At 47.7% G+C, this 22,489-nt stretch overlaps 1 protein-coding gene across 6 annotated transcripts in view; it reads left to right on the plus strand.

Annotated features, from left to right (window-relative positions):
• Positions 1 to 22,489, plus strand: part of CFAP91 (cilia and flagella associated protein 91) — a 90,351-nt gene that overhangs the window by 35,479 nt on the left and 32,383 nt on the right. For all 6 annotated transcript variants that reach the window (XM_074974525.1, XM_074974534.1, XM_074974518.1 and 3 more), the window contains exons 14-16: positions 3,368 to 3,589; positions 13,083 to 13,231; positions 16,955 to 17,046. In XM_074974525.1, the coding sequence (XP_074830626.1) occupies positions 3,368 to 3,589; positions 13,083 to 13,231; positions 16,955 to 17,046 (463 nt within the window). The remainder of the gene's footprint in view (positions 1 to 3,367; positions 3,590 to 13,082; positions 13,232 to 16,954; positions 17,047 to 22,489) is intronic.

Here is a 22,489-nt window from a genome sequence, read left to right on the forward strand (position 1 = left end):
AAACTGACTTTGTCAGGTAGTACTTCCCAAGGCATTCTACATAGGGAGGATAAAACTACTTGTGATTCTGCAGCTAGGACTGTAATCAGTTTGGACAGAGGGGTATGATCACATATGTTTTGAGGGAGTGTTGACTTAAGGCAAAATTCTGATAGAACATTAATCTTGGAATGTCTTCAGCAGTATCTCTGTCCTGCCCAGGAAATCCTTACATATAGCAAAAACCAAGTATTAAGGAGAAGAGGTTCATGGTAGTCCCATATCATCTGCTGGTATAGTGGGAAGATTAAATCCTCTTCCCTCCATCATCCTCACAGCATCTGGGGCACGAGAGGAACACTTTCAGTTCCATCTCTGTGTTACAGTGACATTTTCACATTCTGTTGGATGCTGGTTTGGAAATGTGTAGTGTCTTGGAAACTGGTACATAACACAGGAAAGCCTGTTTATTACTGGCTGCTAGTCAGGATTGTTTTGTTTTGTTTACTTGAGTTTATAACAGGCACATTCCACTGCCTGCTGAGACATTGCAACAATGGCACAACATCTGAACCAGCTTCAGAAAATGCTTTTTGCCTAAACTTATTGCCGTGTAGTCCATACTGGAGATAATGAGCTTACACAATATCATTACATTGCCAGAGCACAATCATCCTCACAAATCCCATAAAACAATGTGATTAGGGTTAGGGGAGTAGAAGGTGGTTAAGGAGACTTGGGCTCTATTCCCAGCTCTGTCACAGATTCCCTGGATCTGGTTTCCACTACCAGGAATCTTGTGTTGTTTGCTTCAGAGGTGAAGTGAGTGTAAATCACTACCATTTGGATCTGCAAGCATATTACACTTATCTTGCACAGGTATAAATGACAACACAATATATAAAACAGTAGAGAATCAGGCTCCCTGTATGACCTCAGCACGTCACTGCACCTTTGTGCCTCAGTTTCCCCAATTGTAAAATGGGATAAGACCTACCTCGCTTCAAGGGGCATTGTGAGGTTTTATTAATTAATGTTTATAAAGCGTTGTGAGCTCCTTGGATGAAAGTTGCGAGTGAGGCAAAGTATAGTAATTATATCTTGCTACACTCCAGTGCTCAGATGAGAGAGGAAAGGTCTTTGTCTGTCCCCACAGATGGTCCCAGCAAGAGACTAGTGTGATGGGTTCCCCATGAGGTGCCACTTGGAAGTGGGGTATCACTGAGCCCGCCTGAGCTCCCTTTCACACTGTGGGGCTGTGATAAGTTGCCACGCTCTCCAAGCTTTCTCTTTCACCAGGAGACACACAGACAGGGACACACCAAGCTGCAGCTTCACACACACACATGCTGAGATCAGCTCTGCATGGGAAGGCTCAGCTAAGGCACCTCCCACTTGCTAAGGCACGCACCCCCCCTCTGGAGTGTAAACCCAAAATTACACCATCTTGCACTGCACAGGGAACTGTACAGCATAAGCTCATAAAATTCACTCCCTCCCTCAATGTGGAGAGAGAGAGATGTAACAGCTTTCTGCCCCAAGTTATAATTTCCACACACACTGGTTGTAGACAAAACAAGTTTAATAACTACAAAAGATAGATTTTAAGTGATTATAAGATATAGCAAACATATCAAAGCAGAAAGAAAAGGAGTACTTGTGGCACCTTAGAGACTAACCAATTTATTTGAGCATAAGCTTTCGTGAGCTACAGCTCACTTCATTGGATGCATGAGTATGCATCCGATGAAGTGAGCTGTAGCTCACGAAAGCTTATGTTCATGCTCACTTCATTAGATGCATGAGTATGCATCCGATGAAGTGAGCTGTAGCTCACAAAAGCTTATGCTCAAATAAATTGGTTAGTCTCTAAGGTGCCACACGTACTCCTTTTCTTTTTGCGAATACAGACTAACACGGCTGTTACTCTGAAACATATCAAAGCAGGTTTCAGAGTGGTAGCCATGTTAGTCTGTATCAGCAAAAACAATGAGGAGTAGATTATCTTAGTATATGAACAAAACCGCAAACTGAGCTTAACACACTAGATAGGTACGATATACATTTGCAAATTCTCACCTTTTTTGATAAACAGGCTGGCAGATTCTTAAGGCACAAGTTGCCTTGGCTTTCCCAGGTTTTCATACACAGGCTAAAAATCTCTCTAGCCTGGGATCATCACTTCCCACAGTTCAGTCCTTGCCCCTCAAGTGTTTTCAGGTGTGTTGTTGTAGCAAGAGTGAGGTACCATCATGATGCTATTGTCCCCCTTTTATATCTTCTTCCCACTTACTGGAAAGCTCTCTTGCTGTGACCTGGGTCAAACAGTTCTATCTTGCTGTGACCTGGGTCAAACAGTGCTATCTCTGAGAGGTTTCTATTGTACACAGTTCCTGGGGTAATCCTTGTGATGGTGTGCATTTCCTCAATGAGCCATTAACATTGTTTGGCCTTTTTACTGTTGCACCTGAAAGGCTGCTTGTAACTTCACAACATGTTTCAGTAACACATACATAGCCAAACTTCATAATTTCACGTTCGATGATGGCACATACAATCCAATGAGATATTATTGTCTAACAGATCACGACTTTTAGAATGATACCTCACAAGGCATACTTTGTACAAAACATATCCTAATTACATGATAGTGATGAATATTGGGGTTCCAGGGTGTCACAAATAGTACAAAACAAACATTTTGCATCCTCTGAAGTGTTAGACATTTATTTGCACTTGTGATTGTGCAGCCCTCTAAACAATTTATTCTAGCACACATCTGACCTATAAAGACGTAGATTTGACTTTCTGAATCCCAGGTAGAAGCTGTATTTGCGACTACTGGCCCTGATTCTTCATTCTGGCTCAACTAAACTCAGCACAGAAATGAGGGGGAAGCACTGCTGAAGGTGGTTTTATGCAACTTTTGTATCTCCCACATTCTGGGTCTGAGAACAGGAGCCATCCCCAGTCTAAGTGAGAGTAACCTGAAAAGCTGCTGTGATTTACTCTCTGATGCAATGACAATCTATGCATTGTGTCAGCAGCCCAGAATAGCTGGCGTACAGTGCACTCGGGCCACCCCTCTAGGCCAAGGGCTGCAAAGGGGGGCAGTATAGGACCGTTCCTGTGGTCCTTCGGCAACCGGGAATTCCCCAGAAGTATTCCCAACTGATTAGTTCTGCAGAGCCTGCATACAGAGGCCATGGCAGAGCCCAGAATCAAGTCCACTGTTTTTAAAAGAAAAATGCAGAACACATAAATTAGCCTTATGCCTTGTGTGTGAGTGGGGGTTTGTGCTCTTTCATGTGCCTGTGGTGGTTCTATGAGAAAGGGACTTGCATTCTTCACGGTATTTAATACAATTCTTGTTTGTTTTTGTGTTAAGCTTTCACTGGTTGAGAACCACTTGGCTCGGATAGAAGGAAGGGTATTAGTGAACATGTTCGATTTCCTGTCCAAAGAGCTGGTGAGGCTTCAGGAAGAAAGGAAGATCCATGCTTTTGCCATGCTGGCTGAGAGGCAACGGCGCATCCGGGAAGCAGAGGAGAGTGGACGTCGCCAGGTAGAAGAGAGGCGCCGGCGGGAAGAAGATGAGATCTTCAAACAGGTAAGTGGAGGAGACAGAATTCTTCTATTGACCTAGTTACTGCCTCTTGGGGAGCTGGATTACCTATACCAGGGGTGGGTAAACTACGGCCCGTGGGCCGGATCTGCCCTGTCAGGGCTTTGGATTGGGCCTGCAGGATTGCCCCCCCCGTGGTGCTGCAGGCCCCGCGCCACTCTCAGAAGCGGCCAGCACCACATACCTGGAGCCCCGGGGGGCTGGGGGGGGGCGGCACAGAGGGCTCCGTGCATTGCCCTTGCCTCTAGTCACCGCCCCCTGCAGCTCCCATTGGCCAGGAACGGGGAACTACGGCCAATGGGAGCTTCGAGGGAGGTACCTGGAGGTGTGGCAAGGGCAGAGCGCAGAGCCCTGTGCCCCCCCTCCCCCAGGGGCTGCGCAGGGACGTGGTGCCGGCCATTTCCTGGACCGGTGCGGCGTGGGGCCAGGGCAGACATGCAGGGAGCCTGCCCTGGCCCCAGTGCGCACCGCTGCCACCCCGGAGCCACTTTAGGTAAGCGGCGCCGGGCCGGAGCCCGAACCCCTCCTGCACCCTGCCCCCCAACTCCCTGCCCTGAGCCCCCTGCCTGCACGTCACACCCCTCCTGCACCCCAACCCGCTGCCCTGAGCTCCCTCCCGCAATCCACACTCTCCTGCACCTGAGCCCCCTCATACACCCCGCACCCCTCCTCTGCCCCAATCCCTTGCCTGTTCCTGCATACCGCACCTCCCCCCACGCCCCGCACCCCCAACCCCTGCCCTGCATACAATTTCTCCACCCAGATGTGGCTCTCAGCCCAAAAAGTTTGCCCACCCCTGACCTATACCAGTGGGAGAAGGCCTCCTGTCATCATAGGTAGTGTCTACACTGTAACATTTTACATGTAGACAAGTCCTCAGTCTTTTGACTGTGTCGTGAATTAATCTAGGTCTCTAGACCCCTGAAACACATAGCTCCTCTATCCTCCTCCCAGCTGTGGCTCTTCCTGGATCATCTGCAAGGCTAATGCTCTGTCATAAGTAATCCTGCAGGGTCAAAGCATTGGGTCTGTTTGCTGTCAGGATGTTTTAAACTAGAGGTTCTCCTTTGAGTGCTCATGCACATGTCCATTCCACTGTAGGTGTGTGTGCCTTCAGTACACTCAGGTCAGAGAGTTTTGGTTGCAGTACTGGTGGGGTGGAGGTGTGCCCTGCATATCCTTGCGCTGGGGCCCAAGGGTGTAAAGGGCAGAGCTGCTCCACCTCCCTCTCAGATCCTTCTTATCATCCATGGCAAAAGTTGGAGCTCCCCATTTCTCCTTAGAAACTTATTTTATCTTCACAAAGTGTTTTTCACTAGCTTTTTGTAAATAGTCATAGTTGTTAGTAGTAGTACCATCCCCTTAAGGGAATTTTTTCTTTTATTGCTCTTTTTGTCTGTATTAATTATGCAGAAATGTCCTGGATTCCCTGTAGCACTTGTAAAGTGACTGTGCCTGCTAATGATGTGACAGACATTCTAGCTGTTTGTTTTGTTTGGGAGAGGGGCATTCCAATACAAGTGCTCTATCTGCTTATCCTTCCCCTCCCATAAAAGAAACAAAAAGAAAAGGAGTACTTGTGGCACCTTAGAAGACTAACCAATTTATTTGAGCATAAGCTTTCGTGAGCTACAGCTCACTTCATTGGATGCGTACTGTGGAAACTGCAGAAGACATTATATACACAGAGACCATGAAAAAATACCTCCTCCCACCCCACTCTCCTGCTGGTAATAGCTTATCTAAAGTGATCACTCTCCTTGCAATGACAGGTTTCAGAGTAACAGCCGTGTTAGTCTGTATTCGCAAAAAGAAAAGGAGTACTTGTGGCACCTTAGAGACTAACCAATTTATTTGAGCATGAGCTTTCGTGAGCTACAGCTCACTTCATCGGATGCATACTGTGGAAACTGCAGAAGACATTATATACACCCAGAGACCATGAAACAATACCTCCTCCCACCCCACTCTCCTGCTGGTAATAGCTTGTGTATGATAATCAAGTTGGGCCATTTCCAGCACAAATCCAGGTTTTCTCACCCTCCGACCCCCCACACACAAATTCACTCTCCTGCTGGTAATAGCCCATCCAAAGTGACCACTCTCTTTACAATGTGTATGATAATAAAGTTGGGCCATTTCCAGCACAAATCCAGGTTTTCTCACCCCCCCCCCCGAAAACACACACACACAAACTCACTCTCCTGCTGGTAATAGCTTATCCAAAGTGACCACTCTCCTTACAATGTGTATGAAAATCAAGGTGGGCCATTTCCAGCACAAATCCAGGTTTTCTCAGACCCCCCCCAAAACACACAAACTCACTCTCCTGCTGGTAATAGCTCATCCAAAGTGACCACCCTCCCTACAATCAAGGTGGGCCATTTCCAGCACAAATCCAGGTTTTCTCACCCCCCCCCCCACACAAACTCACTCTCCTGCTGGTAATAGCTCATCCAAACTGACCACTCTCCTTACAATGTGTATGATAATCAAGGTGGGCCATTTCCAGCATAAATCCAAGTTTAACCAGAATGTCGGGGGCGGGGGGGGGGTAGGAAAAAACAAGGGGAAATAGGCTACCTTGCATAATGACTTAGCCACTCCCAGTCTCTATTTAAGCCTAAATTAATAGTATCCAATTTGCAAATGAATTCCAATTCAGCAGTTTCTCGAAGTTTGAAGTTTTTTTGTTGTAAGATACCGACCCTCATGTCTGTAATTGCGTGACCAGAGAGATTGAAGTGTTCTCCGACTGGTTTATGAATGTTATAATTCTTGACATCTGATTTGTGTCCATTTATTCTTTTACGTAGAGACTGTCCAGTTTGACCAATGTACATGGCAGAGGGGCATTGCTGGCACATGATGGCATATATCACATTGGTGGATGTGCAGGTGAACGAGCCTCTGATAGTGTGGCTGATGTTATTAGGCCCTGTGATGGTGTCCCCTGAATAGATATGTGGGCACAGTTGGCAACGGGCTTTGTTGCAAGGATAGGTTCCTGGGTTAGTGGTTCTGTTGTGTGGTATGTGGTTGTTGGTGAGTATTTGCTTCAGGTTGGGGGGCTGTCTGTAGGCAAGGACTGGCCTGTCTCCCAAGATTTGTGAGAGTGTTGGGTCATCCTTCAGGATAGGTTGTAGATCCTTAATAATGCGTTGGAGGGGTTTTAGTTGGGGGCTGAAGGTGACGGCTAGTGGCGTTCTGTTATTTTCTTTTTTAGGCCTGTCCTGTAGTAGGTGACTTCTGGGAACTCTTCTGGCTCTATCAATCTGTTTCTTCACTTCCGCAGGTGGGTATTGTAGTTGTAAGAATGCTTGATAGAGATCTTGTAGGTGTTTGTCTCTGTCTGAGGGGTTGGAGCAAATGCGGTTGTATCGCAGAGCTTGGCTGTAGACGATGGATCGTGTGGTGTGGTCAGGGTGAAAGCTGGAGGCATGTAGGTAGGAATAGCGGTCAGTAGGTTTCCGGTATAGGGTGGTGTTTATGTGACCATTGTTTATTAGCACTGTAGTGTCCAGGAAGTGGATCTCTTGTGTGGACTGGACCAGGCTGAGGTTGATGGTGGGATGGAAATTGTTGAAATCATGGTGGAATTCCTCAAGGGCTTCTTTTCCATGGGTCCAGATGATGAAGATGTCATCAATATAGCGCAAGTAGAGTAGGGGCGTTAGGGGACGAGAGCTGAGGAAGCGTTGTTCTAAATCAGCCATAAAAATGTTGGCATACTGTGGGGCCATGCGGGTACCCATAGCAGTGCCACTGATCTGAAGGTATACATTGTCCCCAAATGTAAAATAGTTATGGGTAAGGACAAAGTCACAAAGTTCAGCCACCAGGTTAGCCGTGACATTATCGGGGATAGTGTTCTTGACGGCTTGTAGTCCATCTTTGTGTGGAATGTTGGTGTAGAGGGCTTCTACATCCATAGTGGCCAGGATGGTGTTATCAGGAAGATCACCGATGGATTGTAGTTTCCTCAGGAAGTCAGTGGTGTCTCAAAGGTAGCTGGGAGTGCTGGTAGCGTAGGGCCTGAGGAGGGAGTCTACATAGCCAGACAATCCTGCTGTCAGGGTTCCAATGCCTGAGATGATGGGGCGCCCAGGATTTCCAGGTTTATGGATCTTGGGTAGTAGATAGAACATCTTCATCATCTGGACTATGATTATCATACACATTGTAAAGAGAGTGGTCACTTTGGATGGGCTATTACCAGCAGGAGAGTGAGTTTGGGGGGGGGGGGGGGCGGAGGGTGAGAAAACCTGGATTTGTGCTGGAAATGGCCCAACTTGATTATCATACACATTGTAAGGAGAGTGATCACTTTAGATAAGCTATTACCAGCAGGAGAGTGGGGTGGGAGGAGGTATTGTTTCATGGTCTCTGTGTATATAATGTCTTCTGCAGTTTCCACAGTATGCATCCGATGAAGTGAGCTGTAGCTCACGAAAGCTTATGCTCAAATAAATTGGTTAGTCTCTAAGGTGCCACAAGTACTCCTTTTCTTTTTGCGAAAACAGACTAAAATGGCTGTTACTCTGAAACCTGTCATAAAAGAAACAGAGTGTGTTGCCTGTGGGAGCACCATCTTAAGTAGGTGATGAGATCTTCCTCAGCATCTGAGGACTCAGCTGCTTAGAAATCTGAGATACCTTCAACCACAATTGCTCTTCCTCTTCAGCGTAAAACCTCTCACAAAAGCTTTGGTGAGGAGAAATGTTTATCTCCTTCCCCAGATCGGTTGGGTTACAGGGGTTTTTCAGAAGACAAGAAATCCTCCCTTCATCACCTGAAAAAGATTTGGGAATCATGGTGAATAATCAGCTGAACATGAGCTCCCAGTGCACTGCTGAGGCCAAAAAAGCTAATGCAATCCTTGGATGCATAAACAGGGAAATCTTGAATAGGAGTAGAGAGGTTATTTCACCTCTATGTTTGGCAGTGCTGCAACTGCTGCTGGAATACTGTGTCAAATTCAGGAACGATGTTGATAAATTGGAGAGAGTTCAGAGAAGAGCCACGAGAATGACTACAGGATTAGAGAACATGCCTTAAAGCAGGGGTTATCAAACTGGGGGTTGGGACCCCTCAAGGGGTCACAAGGTTATTACATGGGGAGTCGCGAGCCGCCGGCCTCCACCCCAAACCCTGCTTTGCCTCCAGCATTTATAATGGAGTTAAATATATAAAAATTGTTTTTAATTTATAAGGGGGGGTCGCACTCAGAGGCTTGCTGTGTGAAAGGGGTCACCAGTAAAAAAAATTTTGAGAACCACTGCCTTATAGTTGTAGACTATTTAGCTTAACAAAGACAAGGCTAAGGGGTGACTTGATTACAGTCTGTAATACGTACCTGGGGAACAAATATTTAGTAATGGGCTCTTCAATCTAACTGAGAAAGGTATAACAATCCAATGGCTGGAAGATGAAGCTAGACAAATTCAGACAGAAAGTAATATGTAATTTTTAAACTGTGAGAGTAGTTAACCATTGGAACAATTTACCAAGGGTCGTGGTGGATCCTCAATCACTGGGAACTTAAATCAAGATTAAATGTTTTTTCTAAAAGATCTGCTCTAGCAGTTATTTTGGGGAAGTTCTATGTCCTGTATTATACAGGAAGTCAGACTAGATGATCTCAGTGGTCCCTTCTGGCCTGGGAATCTCTGAATCTTCCACCCTGAAGCACAAGCATAAGTTCTCCAGTATGAAGTCAACAAGCTGCAAAGGGCAATCCCCAGTACCATATGAGACAGTGCTGTTGACTCTGGTACTGATAGTCTCAGTACCATTGAGATTGCACCTTCTGCATTGTCTCCTGAGGCATCAGCTGAAATGTTGCCTCCTCTCTCGGTGCCTGACATGTTGCTGGTCTTTACGACTGCGAAGGACCATTATACCTCCCGGTACTGGACTCATCACTGTTGGAGCAACTGGGACCATCTGTTCAGTCCCAGCCTATACATTCACTACCCACTTTCAGAGACGCTACTGGTACTGCCATCTCATTGATTCCTACCTCAGTAATGAGAGTGCCATATGAATCTACAGCTATTCATCAGCAGCTGCTTTGGTACCATCTGTGGTACTGGCTTCCGCACAGGACATAAGCCTGTCTGTGACCTCAGTACCATCATCGCTATAGCTGTCTTCTTCAACTTCAGTACTACCTACCTCTACGACTTCATTATTTTCCACTGAATGCATCCGATGAAGTGAGCTGTAGCTCACAAAAGCTTATGCTCAAATAAATTTGTTAGTCTCTAAGGTGCCACAAGTACTCCTTTTCTTTTTGCGAATACAGACTAACACGGCTGCTACTCTGAAACCTGTCATTATTACCACTAGTACTGATACCAACAATGGCGTCTCCTTCAATGTTGATTGGATTTCATTGTCCACATTTGTACCATGGTACCCTTTCCTTAAGAAGATCTCTAATTTGTACTGGACTGGCTTCACTTTTCCCAAAAGACAATTCTTATATCTCTTCTTTGGATTTAGATGATGGACACCAAATTTGAAGGCATTTTGAGTAACAATGTGAATTTTAGTGCACTTAGAGTCAAGCTGTAAATAGAGAGTTGATGTAGACCTTAACTATAGTAGACTTGGTGGTCCATTACAATGCTGAAAGGGGAACTTTTTAGTAAGGGTATGGGGAGAATGGAGGAAAGGGACTCTACAAGTCCATCTGCAGCACAGGAGAATCCAAGGGGTGTGAAGTGGCCCATTCATCTCAATGAGGTGTTCTCAGCTGAATGTGAACTGCCCATGCAAATGAATAGAACCTGAAACAATAGCTCTGAGATGAATGACCTGCTCCGTGCATCAAACATGCCCATGCTCAACTCTTCTCCTCTGTGGCAGGAGTGTATTCTTGGTGCATGCCACCTGTATGCCTGTTCCAGCTTCAATACTCTGGGGCAGGGATTCCACATATCCTTGTTCATATGGTGGTGGTCAGGGAGAGGGCCTCAGGCTGGATAAGTCCACCAGAATCCAGCTCACATGAGGGTGGCATGAATGGGGGTGGATGTCAGATTCCCCTAGAGGAGTTGGGTCCCCCAGATGCTGGTGCACACACACAGAGAGGGAGAGAGGCTTAGACTCACTCCCCTAAGAGAGACATCCCCCCAGGATCGTGGCACACGCACTGGAGGAGAACATGGGGTTCAGAGGCACCCCTGCTCCTGTTCTCCCCTAATCTCCCTGTCACTCGCCTCATGTCACCCTTCCCAGTGAGCTCGAAATGATGAAAGCCAACACATTATGATAAACCATCTCCGTGCAGACCACTACCAAGTGCTGGGCAGATCATGGTCTGGGAACATCTGAACTAAATGCATTATAAGAAATCAAGTGTGTTCATCCTGCTTCTGTTCCACGTTGTTTTGATAAAGTATTTTGCTTCAGAATTCAAGTGACTACAAGAAGATTAATTTATTGAAGCCATGGTAGTTCTAATCACATCTAAACTGCCCTGATGCTGTAAAGTGTTATTTGCCAGCTGTTCAGAGGACTATGTGAAATGAGTTGATGTTTGGTATTCAGTTAATGGAGCTAGCACATTGTACAGGAAATAGGAAACGTAGAAGATCAGAGTTTTGCCTTTGGCACAGGTCATTTTCTGTACTTGTTTCTGTACAACTAGTTCCCCAGGAAAAGGCCATTAGAAAAGGAATCCTCATGTGACGGGATCCCTGGGGTGCAGCCTAGGACTGTGGGACTGCTGTGCCCCCTTAACTCTCCAGCCTGGATTGCCTCTCACAGTGCTTTGCCAGTGACAAGCAGCAAACCCTTCCATGCACTGTTATCACTCAGCACAACTGCATGGGGAGCCCCACACCCTGCTAGATTGCATGAACGCTCCCAGAGCCACTCATGGATCACACAGAGAAAGGCAACAGTCAAATCCCACCCAGCTCCCAGCCATGTACCTCAGGAATATGCCATCTTGCACTGCTCAAGATCCTTTCTTGAGCAATGCAAGTTTATTAATTGGTTCACCACTTCATCAATGGAAAGTGGATATACACCAGCCTTTGTAAACCTGAGCCAATTTACCAAGCACTTCAAGGAAACTCACTGGTAAAGATAAACAAACAAGTTTATTGATTACAGAAGATGGAATCATAGAATATCAGGGTTGGAAGGGACCTCAGGAGGTCATCTAGTCCAACCCCCTGCTCAAAGCAGGACCAATCCCCAACTAAATCATCCCAGCCAGGGCTTTGTCAAGCCTGACCTTAAAAACTTCTAAGGAAGGAGATTATAGATAGATATAAGTGTTAGACTAAACGTCAGAGATAGTTACCAAAGACAATAAAATATAAGCAGGCAGTCTAAACTTTCAACCCTAGTAGACTGGGCAACATCTAGATTAAGCAGTTTTTCTCACCGCACTGGATATTGCAGTTCATAGTACATGGGTTTCACCCTTGAAACCTGGGCCTGTCTCCTCTGTTGGAGTCTTCAGTCTCCTGAGTGACCTTGTTGCTTGCAGCATAGGTGTGCGGAGGAGAAAGGCCAAGCAAGGGTCTGCGTTCTGTTTTATACCCTTCGTCCAGGTGCTTGGACAACACAAGTCCAGGTATGTCTGGTGGACATTACTGAGTCACCACCAGGCAAGGTTGAGCAATTCTCCTGGTGTGGCGTTGGGCAAGTGAGTCATTGCATTGTTATGTAGCTCCCTTGCTGGACAATGGCTGTTGATGGTTGTTCGATGCCTGCCTAGGCATTGGTTATCTCCCTGATTACTGTCTTTGGGGATCTAGTATCTGGGCACTTTCCAAACCCACAGCATATTTTAGTGAAAACCATACAACACAATTCTCATAACTTCATATGCATTATATAGATAGATAGAACAATGGGTTCCAGTAGATCATAATTTTTTCTGTGATCTCTTACAAGGCATGCTTTGTATGTAATATCACAGTTATATACAAATGATGAATATGAGGGTTACAGGGTGCTCCCCTGGGGTGTAGAGGGTCACACCTCACACTATGGATTCGTCTTCACTGCAGCTGGAAGCATGCTCAAGCTAGTGTGCTAAAAATGGTAGCTTCACAATTTGGCAGTGTATCTTCGGCAAGTTGCCTGAGTTACATATCCTGGGAGACTGGGCAGGTTTGTACTCAGGCGGCTATCCTGAGCCGCTACCTGTGCTACCCTGGCTACGCTTCTATTTTTAGCATGCTAGCTTGAGCAGAACTAGTGTGTGTCTGTCTGTCTGAGCTGGAAAGCACGCTTCCAGGTGCAGTGTAGACATGTACCCTAAGACAACTTCTCATAGACTGAACATGCCTTCTAAATCAGTCGCCCTCAGATAGTCCAGATTAAGTGGCGAGTCTCAGCTGACACACCATGGTCTTTGCCTCTCCCCATAGACAGTCCCAGCAAGTGGGTACTACACAGCAATGAACATTTTGTATCTTGAGTAAGAGAGACATCTTGATGCTTGTTTCAGGTGGTTAAAGTACACCAGAGTACTGTTGATTCTTACCTGGAAGATGTTATCCTGAACAGCATGGAGAGCACAGCTGAAGAACAAGCCAGGGAAGAGATTCAGAAGGTGGCTGTGGAAATCAATGACATTGCTTATGAAATGGAAAGCCGGTATGTCCTGGAGTGGACAAAGCACAGTTAGACACTGCTTTGCACAATTCAGACCCTGGCTGGCTAGCTAAGTTTATAGTCTAGGTCCGGCACCGAGGGTGGGGTAATACTATTCATAACGCTGCATAGACATGCTGCAGTTTTCATCCACTAGGGAGGCTCAGCCAAGTATGTAACAACAACTCCTAAAAATGTGCAGATATGGTGGTTCCCAGTCAAGCTCAGATGTGGCGAGGTAGGACCTATTCCCGGCAACTGTGCTGATGTGCCCTGACCATAAGATGAGAGTTTCCCAATGTCCCCCCACAAAGCCTTTACACTAGGATTTTCAAAGGCATGCAAGGGAGTTAGACACCCACACCTTGTGGAAATTCCATGGAAGCTGTCCACCTAACTTCCTTGTACTCCTTTGAAAACCCCAGCCATAGAAAACAGCTAATATGCAGGTGTCCTTTAATCTGGAAACTGGCCTGTCCTCTAAGGCTTAAAAGTGTTTAGAGCAGATGGGCTTTAAAGGAAATACAACAGATACGGGAGCCTCCTAGAAATAAACCCACCTTTCACTCAGAAGTCAAAACAAGTTTTTTTTAAAGAAACTGCTAATCTTAATGAGGTCGGCCATATTGGCTGCTCCTTATGTAGGTCTGAGCTGAATTTATCATGTTGCTGAAAACCTCAGTATGGTGTTCAGCTTTGCCTCAGAAGTGACTGTCTTTTAGGAGCTGCCATGCCTCCAGTTCAGTCTCTCCAACCTCTTTTGGTGTTTAGCCTTAAAAATACAGTGACACAGAGTCCATCCCCATGGCAAAGCAGCTGTGCATTGTGTAGCCACATAGTTTTCCCCGGGTCTTTAACATTCTGCTAGTGCAGATAATGTATTCAGCCCCTGGACTGGTTGGTAGCCCCCCAAGGAGGAACTCTGACCTGAGATGTGGCATGGAAGATGGCACTGGGACTAGCCAAAAATGAAGTTACAAAAAGGAAGAAATTGGCCAATTCAGCAAGGACCCAAAGACTAAACTGACAGACTTCGCGATCCTTTCACTGTAGAGAGACTCTCTCCAGTGCAGAAGTAACACACATCAACAGGTCAGTATAGGGGTATATAGCCAGGGCTGTTGTGACATTTCTGGGTTCAACCCAGACCAATAAGGGTTGTGTCACCACCTGCCCTGCAATTCTGGGTGCCTTAAATGCTATGGTGCACAGCCCAGATGCCAACAGCCAGCGTATAAGCATGCAGGTCACACCCTTGCAACCCCCAAATTTCCCTAAAACTGTCTCCTTGCTGTATCCATTCCAGCCCTCTCCTGGAAAATTAACAGAAGTTAAGTTGGCTACTGCTTTAAAGAGATAACAACAGCAGATGTTATCTTGACTGAGTTAACCACTTCAATTCAATCGAAGCACTGGGTTTGTATAGATCAGCAGTTCTCAAACTGTGGGTCAGGACCCCAGAGTGGGTTACGACCCCATTTTAATGGAGTTACAAGGGCTGGCTTAGACTTGCTGGGGACCAGGGCCAAAGCCCAAGCCCAAGCCTCAGAGCTTTAGCCCTGGGCGGCGGGGCTCAGGTTACAGGCCACCTGCCTAGGGCTGAAGCCCTTGGTCTTCAGCTTTGGCATCCACCAGGGTGGCAGAGCTCAAGCGGGCTCAGGCTTCAGTCCCCACTCCTGGGGTTGTATAGTAATTTTTAGTGTCAGAAGGGGGTTGAGATGCACTGAAGTCTGAGAACCCCAGTGCAGATAAAAAGTAAAACAAGTTTATTCAATCAAAAAAGAGAGGTTATAAGTGAGTTCAAGTGTAAAGGATAAAGATAGAAGCATTACAAACAAACAGGGGCAGCGAGTTATATGAGACCGTGGTGCCGAGGCTCCAGCAAATTCAGGGCCCAGGGGCCCTGCTCCACCAATGTTCAGTGCCAGGTCTCCCCCCCAGCTCCGCCTGCCGCCCCTGCGCACCTTCCCCAGAACGTCCCTGCCTGCGCCCTGGGCAGCGGGCGGTTGCCCTACTGCTCTGTGCTGCACTCCCTTGCCAGCCAATGCTGGCTACAAAAGGGAGCGGCACCAGCGGCAGACTGAGGTGGTGGCACAGCCGCCGCCTGCGGAGGGAGGAGAGACAGCCCTCCCCCCTCCGGGACCCACCACAGGGGAGGCGAGGGGGCTTCCTGCACCTGAGAGGGACCTAGCCCCTAGGAGCACATGCAGTGACAGTGACAGGTGAGTATGCTGCTGGGGGGCAGAGGGGGACCCCTCCCCTGGAGCTCGCTGCTGCCAGCGGGGAGAGGGCTGGGGGGACTGTGAAGTCTTCCTCTCTGGCCCCAGCCCCAGGGCAGACTGCCTGCACCCCAAGCTCCTCATCGCCAGAGCCCTCCCCCCTGCACCCCAAACCTCTGCCTTAGCCCTGAGCCCCCTCCCACACCCCAAATCCCTCATCCCCAGCCCCACCCCAGAGCCCTCACTCCCAGCCAGAGCCCTCATCCCCCACGCCCCAACCCTCTGCCCCAGCCCTGAGCCCCCTCCTGCACCGTGAACCCCTCACCCCCAGTCCCACCCGCAGCCCTCACCCAGGCACCCCAACCCTCTGCCCTAGCCCTGAATCCCTTCCACACCCCAAACCCCTCATCCCCCCACACCGCCCCACATTATGCAATATAGGGAAACTATTAAACGTTTACTGTTTCCAGTCCATTTTTACATTATTTTAAAAAATATATATTGGCTTACAAGGCAGGTGTGGGGGGGCGGGACTTGGACCTGTTCTGGGTACCACCAAAAATTATACAAACCTGCCGCCCCTGCAAACAAACAAGTAAAAATATGCTTTCTGATGGCTAAGTCCTAACATAACAAGCTACTGTCTTTGTTTAAGGTAGTTTCTTCACCAGTATTCCTTTTCTAACAGCGGCTGACTAGCTCTGAGTCAGGATACCGACAGAGTCCAAGGTGCTGGTTTTCCTTGTCTCCTCAGGGAAAGGATAACTTTAGGGGTTCTTTGCCCCTCTCCAGTAAACCTTTGAAAAGTATATATCTCAAAGTTCATTGACCCTGCTTTAAGAGGCAGGAGGGTATCCTGGGAATGCAGTCTCCATCCCTTGTTGACATTGTTAAGTGAACACTTTTTCCCCACCTGATCTTCTAATGGCCTTGTTTACCGGGTATGCAAATGTGCTTTTCTTTGCCTTTGGTCACACTTTGCACAATTTAAAGGGGAAACACGTACAAGCAGGCAGAACCGCATTCCTTTGGAAAAAAATGTTTTTTAACTCCCCTGACATGCCTGATCTAAGCACATTTTAGTCATAATTCCAGCACATCTGTATAATTCTTTGTGGGTTGACCATAGCTGTATCATGCAAGAATATTAATGATCAGCGAGTTATTAGTTTTCTGGTGACATGTTACATGACATCTTTTAGATACAGATTATAACAATAATGAGTTGGGGTACACTGAGCTGGTTAGGTCAGCTGAAATTCAGTGCTAGATACCAGGAAGTCCCTTGCCTTCTGGCATGGGGATGCTCTTAGGATCATGGCTGTGTACCAATTTTTGTGGATAAACGGAGGCCTTCACTTTCCCTGGCTGACAATTGCTTTCACCAGCACTAAACTCACTTCAAAATAGTTAAACAATTTTTTAAAATGTTAAAGAGAGTGTGGTAGTGGTGTGGTGGGAAGTAAAGTAATAAGTGTTAATTTCACTCTCCGTGTTTGTTCTGTAGCCGAACTCGTCTGCAATCAGAAGAGATTGTAGCAGAGCTGGTTTACGGTTTCCTGATACCAGAATTACAGAAAATCTCTGTCAAGGAGAAAGGTAAGGAGGCCAATAGCTTTGTTCTCTTCTTAAACTATGATTTATTGGCTGAAAGGTCCATCTGCCAGGAGTTTCTGTAGAGTCTGAGGATATGTCTACACAGCAAAAAGAGACCCATGACAGCTAGTGTAAGAGCCCAGGTCAACTGACTTGGGCTTGTGGGGCTCACACTGCGGGGCTAAAAATGGCAATGTAGTTGTGCAGGCTCAGGCTGGAGTCTGGGCTCTGAAACCTGGAAAGTGGGGAGAGTCTTGAAGCCCAGGTTCCAGGCTGAGCTTGAAAAATTACACTGCTATTTATGTGCTCTAATCTTTTTAGGCATAGTGGCTCAAATTCAACCCTAGTGTAAGCAGGTATCACTCCACTGAAATCAGTGGAGCTGCACCTACTTACGCTAGAGCTGAAATAGTCCATTGTTCCTTGAATATACTGAAAAAAGTGTTTGAATAGCACCGAATTAGTCTGAATTATTGAGTATGTAGCAATTTCCCACTGACTGCAAAAGTCCCTAATCTGTAGTTAATTTATGCAAATAGAAAATGTACAAGGAAGCTTATATTGTGTTTCTTTCTCTTTGTCTTTGTTCCTTTCTAATTTGCCCAGAACTAGGAACAGATATAATGTCTTATGATTGATTTCGTGACATCATGTTTGCAGTGGAAAATCTTATGCTATTGTAGAGGGGGCATTGTTTTAATCAAGTCTGAATATTATGGCTCCATAGTTCAGAGACTGGAAGGACATTAGAAATCCATGTGTCATGATGATGATCAGGATGGAATGACAGTTCTTGATCAGGAGACTTCTCTTGCCCGGCCCATTCAGAAGATTGCAGACACGCTCCCCATAAAGCGTGTATGGACTTTGAAAAGCAAATGTAAAAAATAGCATAATAGGGGTTCTATGTTTTATTGTCTCTCTCTGACTCCAGAGCAAATGTGCTCACAGTTTACTGATTAAAAATATAAATATTTGCTAACTACAAGCCCTGCAAACACATTCTGGGATTTAAGAATCATGCTAGCTTCTTTCTGGCTTGTGTATCACCAACAATAACAATTAAGGACCTAGCAAACAATCTGTTGATGGTGCACGAGCTAGAATAGCTCCCTCTCTTAACTGCACAGGTTCTGTAGAGCTAACAGAGTAGTCAGTACAAACCAGTTATGGTCACTGAAGTTTGCAGCTACATCCAGGGATCAGATATGGCCACTTTTACGTAGCCACTTTTCAGAGTAGATCTGTGCATTAGAGAGTTACAATTAGCAAAATTTATGGCAATGAGTTATTTTTTAGACCTAAATGTAAAAAAGCCACCTTTTCATTGATATATTTTAGCAATGTACATTTAATTTAGAACACAAGAGATAACCACTCAAGAAAAAGATATGAATGTCATTGTAAATAACTCAGTGAAAACCTGTGCTCCATATTCAGCAGAGGCGAAAAAGAAACAAAATAGTAGGATGCATATTGTTGCCCCTTTTCAACCTGCCTGGCAAGTCTAAGTTCAGAATCCTGGGGATGTTCCAGTTGAAAGTGGAAATTGATGGAGTCTGGAATTCTTCTTCGAATGATGGTCCCTATGTGGATGCCAAACGTGCGTGCCATGCACCAGAGCTGGAACTGTTTGTAGTAGTGGTGTTTGTTGACCCGCACATGCATTGGCCACGTGGTACATCTGAGGCTTTTGGGGTCGACCCCATTCCAGTTCCCTCTTACTGCTGCATGGCCAGAGTTTGAACCCCCGTTCTTCAGTGCTCTTAGCCTGCTAAGAGAACTTTTTGTCTCTTTTTTCCTGTAAATAGTTTCCTCTAGTTGTATATAGTTGTCCACCGTTGTTTGTTAGGTCTCCCCTTTTTTCCCCTCACAGGGTGCTCCCCATCCCAGGGCTATGCCCCGGCACGCTGGCTTTAAAAGCTGTGCTTCATGCCCACGTTCCTTTGTGAGTGATGAACACCAATGCTGTCTCTGTTGCCTCAGCGAAGCTCACATCGTCGCCCATAGCTCCATCTGCCACTTCTTCCCATCTCGAACTCGGGAAGCTGGAGAACTTCACCTCCGCAAACACCTCATGTAGGAGACTGTGCACCCACGTGAGCAATTGGATCCAGTGCTGACAGATCAACTGGAGCACTGGCTGTTGCCAACAGTGAGCGCTTCTCCGGGCCCTTCCCATGTGGCGCCGGCGGTACTGCTGAAGCCCCCCCATGTGCATAAGAACCACAGACGTGGGTGTAAGGGTGACTCCCTGATGGCAACCACCTCCAAATGCAGCATTGCCTCCCCGAGCTGTGCCAGGTTGGGTGAGAAGTTGCGCATCGAGCCAGCCGCTCCACCGCCCAAGAAGTCTCGTACGGAGCCTAAGTCCACACACCACTGCATCCCGCCAGTGCCACTTCTGGCCATGGTGCATGGCCCACTGCCTTCACCCCCGGAGCTGTCGACATGGCCAGGACCATCCGGACTTTCAAGCCTGGTCCCACGCATGCTGGGATGCCGTCCTCTTTGATGCTGGCGGCCGAGCTCATGCTGTCATACGCTGGTTCCCCTCAGTGCTCTGGCTCTCCAGCCCTGGTGGGGCTTCCATCTACGGCGGATGAACCTCTCCTGCTCTGGCAGCATCCTGCTCCACTCTGCCTGTCTCCGCTGGCACTGTCGACCACTGAACCTCTCCTGCTCCTGGACCGCCACACCTTGCACAAGCCCTGCCTCTACTGAATCTGTCTTCTGATTTGGAGAGGTCCTCTGATGGAACATGCCTTCTCACCTTTGTGTTCCTGTAGCCTGAACCCTCAGTGCCAGCTCTACCCACCTGTGTACAGTCCCTCTGCCGCGACATGGTTCCATAACCCTTGGGGACTGGTGATGCCTGCGGATCTGTATGACTGGCCCCACTGGGACCCTTACCAGGACTGCGGGGTACCGTCTCTGCCACATCACCAACTGTCTCCGACCCACACTGCCTCTCCCTCCGTCTATGCAGAAACCCAGGGCATTGCCACATCGCCAATCCCTACTGGGGCCTCTTCGTCCCCAGATGATGTGCTCCTCCCTCATCCCCATACGAGGGCCTACTTCATCGTATGGCTGCAGCCCTCAGCCTGCAAGTGGAAGACGTTTAGGACCCCCAGAACCAATTCCTGGCCATCCTACATCCTTTGGACAGGCGTTGCAGAAAGGTGGAAACGGTACAGGTAGCAGCAGCAGAGTAGTGAGGGGGCTGTGTGTGGGGGTGTTGGGGGGAAAGGGTCAAAAGGACAACTGCTGCCACCTACCGTTAGGGCTGGGGTATAGATGCCCAGTGAGCGGAGGGTGGCACAGAAGTCCTTAAGGGAGTGGAGGAATTCATCCGTTTTATTGCTGAAGAGCTTGTAGTTGTCAAAGGGGACGTCCTCTAAGGTAGTCTGGACCTCTTTCAGAAAACCGCTGAATTGAAGCCACGAATTGTGGCACAGCACCACCCTGGATGCCAGAGAGTGGGATGTGGTGTCGGTGGTGTCAACCATGGCTTGGAGGGCCACCTTGGCAACTAGCTTGCCCTCGTCCAGGAGGTTCTTCTACCCCAGAGGAGCCCTCGGTCCTGGCTCACAGGGCGACCCCCCTCTCATTCCCTGGACCACCAAACTACGCTACACCTTCTCACCCATCTCCCTGCTCCCACAAGTCCTGCACAAGGTGCAGCAGGATTATACTATAGTCTTTCTCATAGCCCCCTCCTGGCATCACCAGTATTTGTTCACAGATCTCCTTTGCCTTTCCACTCACCCCCCTCCAATCTGCCTCCCGAATCTCCTCACAAAGGTGCACAGCCACCTGTGGCACCCCAACCCAGGCCCTCTCCACCTCATGGCTTGGTATTTGGATGGGGCTTGCATGTAGACAGGGCATGCTCTGACCCGTGTGTGACAGCCTCACTCACAGCAGACAACTGTCCACTAGAGCCTGTTATCAGGTTAAATGGCGCCGCTTCACTGCATGGGTGCACCGCCACCCCCTAGACTTCTTCTCCATTCCCCATGCTCCTGGATTACCTCCTTCACCTCCGCAAGTCAGGTCTTGCCCACTCCTCCATCCATGTCCACCTGGCAATGCTCAGTGCCTTCCTTCCTCCTGTTTTCCATCTTCACCCACCCGACTACCACCTGCTTCTTTCATGGCCTTCCCCTCTGTGCAGAAACCTACTCTCTCTTGGGCCCTGAACCTTGACCTCTACACCCTCATTAAGCCACCCTTTGAACCCCTTGTGACCTGCTCCCTCACCCATCTCTCACAAAGGTGACCTTTTTGGTGGCCATCACCTCTGCACAGTGAGTTAGCGAGCTGGCAGCCATGATTGCGGACCCCTCCTTTTCTGTCTTCCACAAGGACAAGGTCTCCAGGCATCTTCACCCCAAACTCCTCCCCAAGATGGCCTCCCCATTCCACCTCAACCAGTGCATTAACCTCCCAATTGTCTACCCTAAACCACGCGCCTCCCCCAGGGAGTGCACATTATACTCTCTCAACGTCTACCGGGCATTATCTTTTTATCTCCAATGCACCCGAGCCTTCCTGGTCTTGCCCTGGCTCTTCCTCGCCATTGCAGAGAGCTGCCAGGGCCATGCCCTCTCTTCACAATACCTCTCCAAATGGATCTCTCATTGTATTGAGGACTTCTGTGTGCTCTTTCATGTCCTGTTCCCTCCCTCAGGAGTCACGGTTCACTCCACATGGGCATATGCCGCCATGTCAGTCTTCCTTGTGGATGTTCTGGGGCAGGACATTTGTAGGGTGGCCACTTGGTCCTCTGTCCACATATTTTCTATCCATTATGCCATTGCCTCTGCAACAGCAACAGATGCAGCAGTCGGTCGGGCTGTCCTGCAGACCGTAACTTCTCAAGAGCCCTCGCACCCACCTCTACACTGAGCACTGCTTGCTACTCTCCCACATATGGAATCGACATAGGCACTATCGCTCGAAGAAGAAGAGGAGGAGGTTACTTACTGTAACTGGTGGTTCTTTGAGATGGGTGGTTTCTAACTGGATTCCAATGCCCATCCTCCATCCCCTCTGCTATGGGCTCCATCGCTTACTGGAACAAGTAGAACTGGAGTGGCATCGACACACACAGCCTCTTAAAACCTCAGGTGTGCTACGCGGCCGATTCATGATGCATGTACAGGTCAATGGACACTACTACGAACAGTTCCACTTCCAGCTCCAGCACATGGCACACATGCTATGTTTGGAATCCAGATAGGGGCCACACATCTTGAAGAACCGCCAGTTATAGTAAGTCACCTCCTTTTTTCTTTGATGCAATCTCATTTATTTACAAGGAAATGTACAAGGTCCTACTTCTCCAAACACAGGAGGAACCAGAAACAAAGTAACAGTTTCTTAGCTTACAGCCCCAAGCTTCTTTAGCCAGCACCAGATCAAAAAAATGTTCTCTTTC

This window comes from Natator depressus, chromosome 1, assembly GCF_965152275.1.
Source record: "Natator depressus isolate rNatDep1 chromosome 1, rNatDep2.hap1, whole genome shotgun sequence".
Lineage (NCBI taxonomy): Eukaryota > Metazoa > Chordata > Testudines > Cheloniidae > Natator > Natator depressus.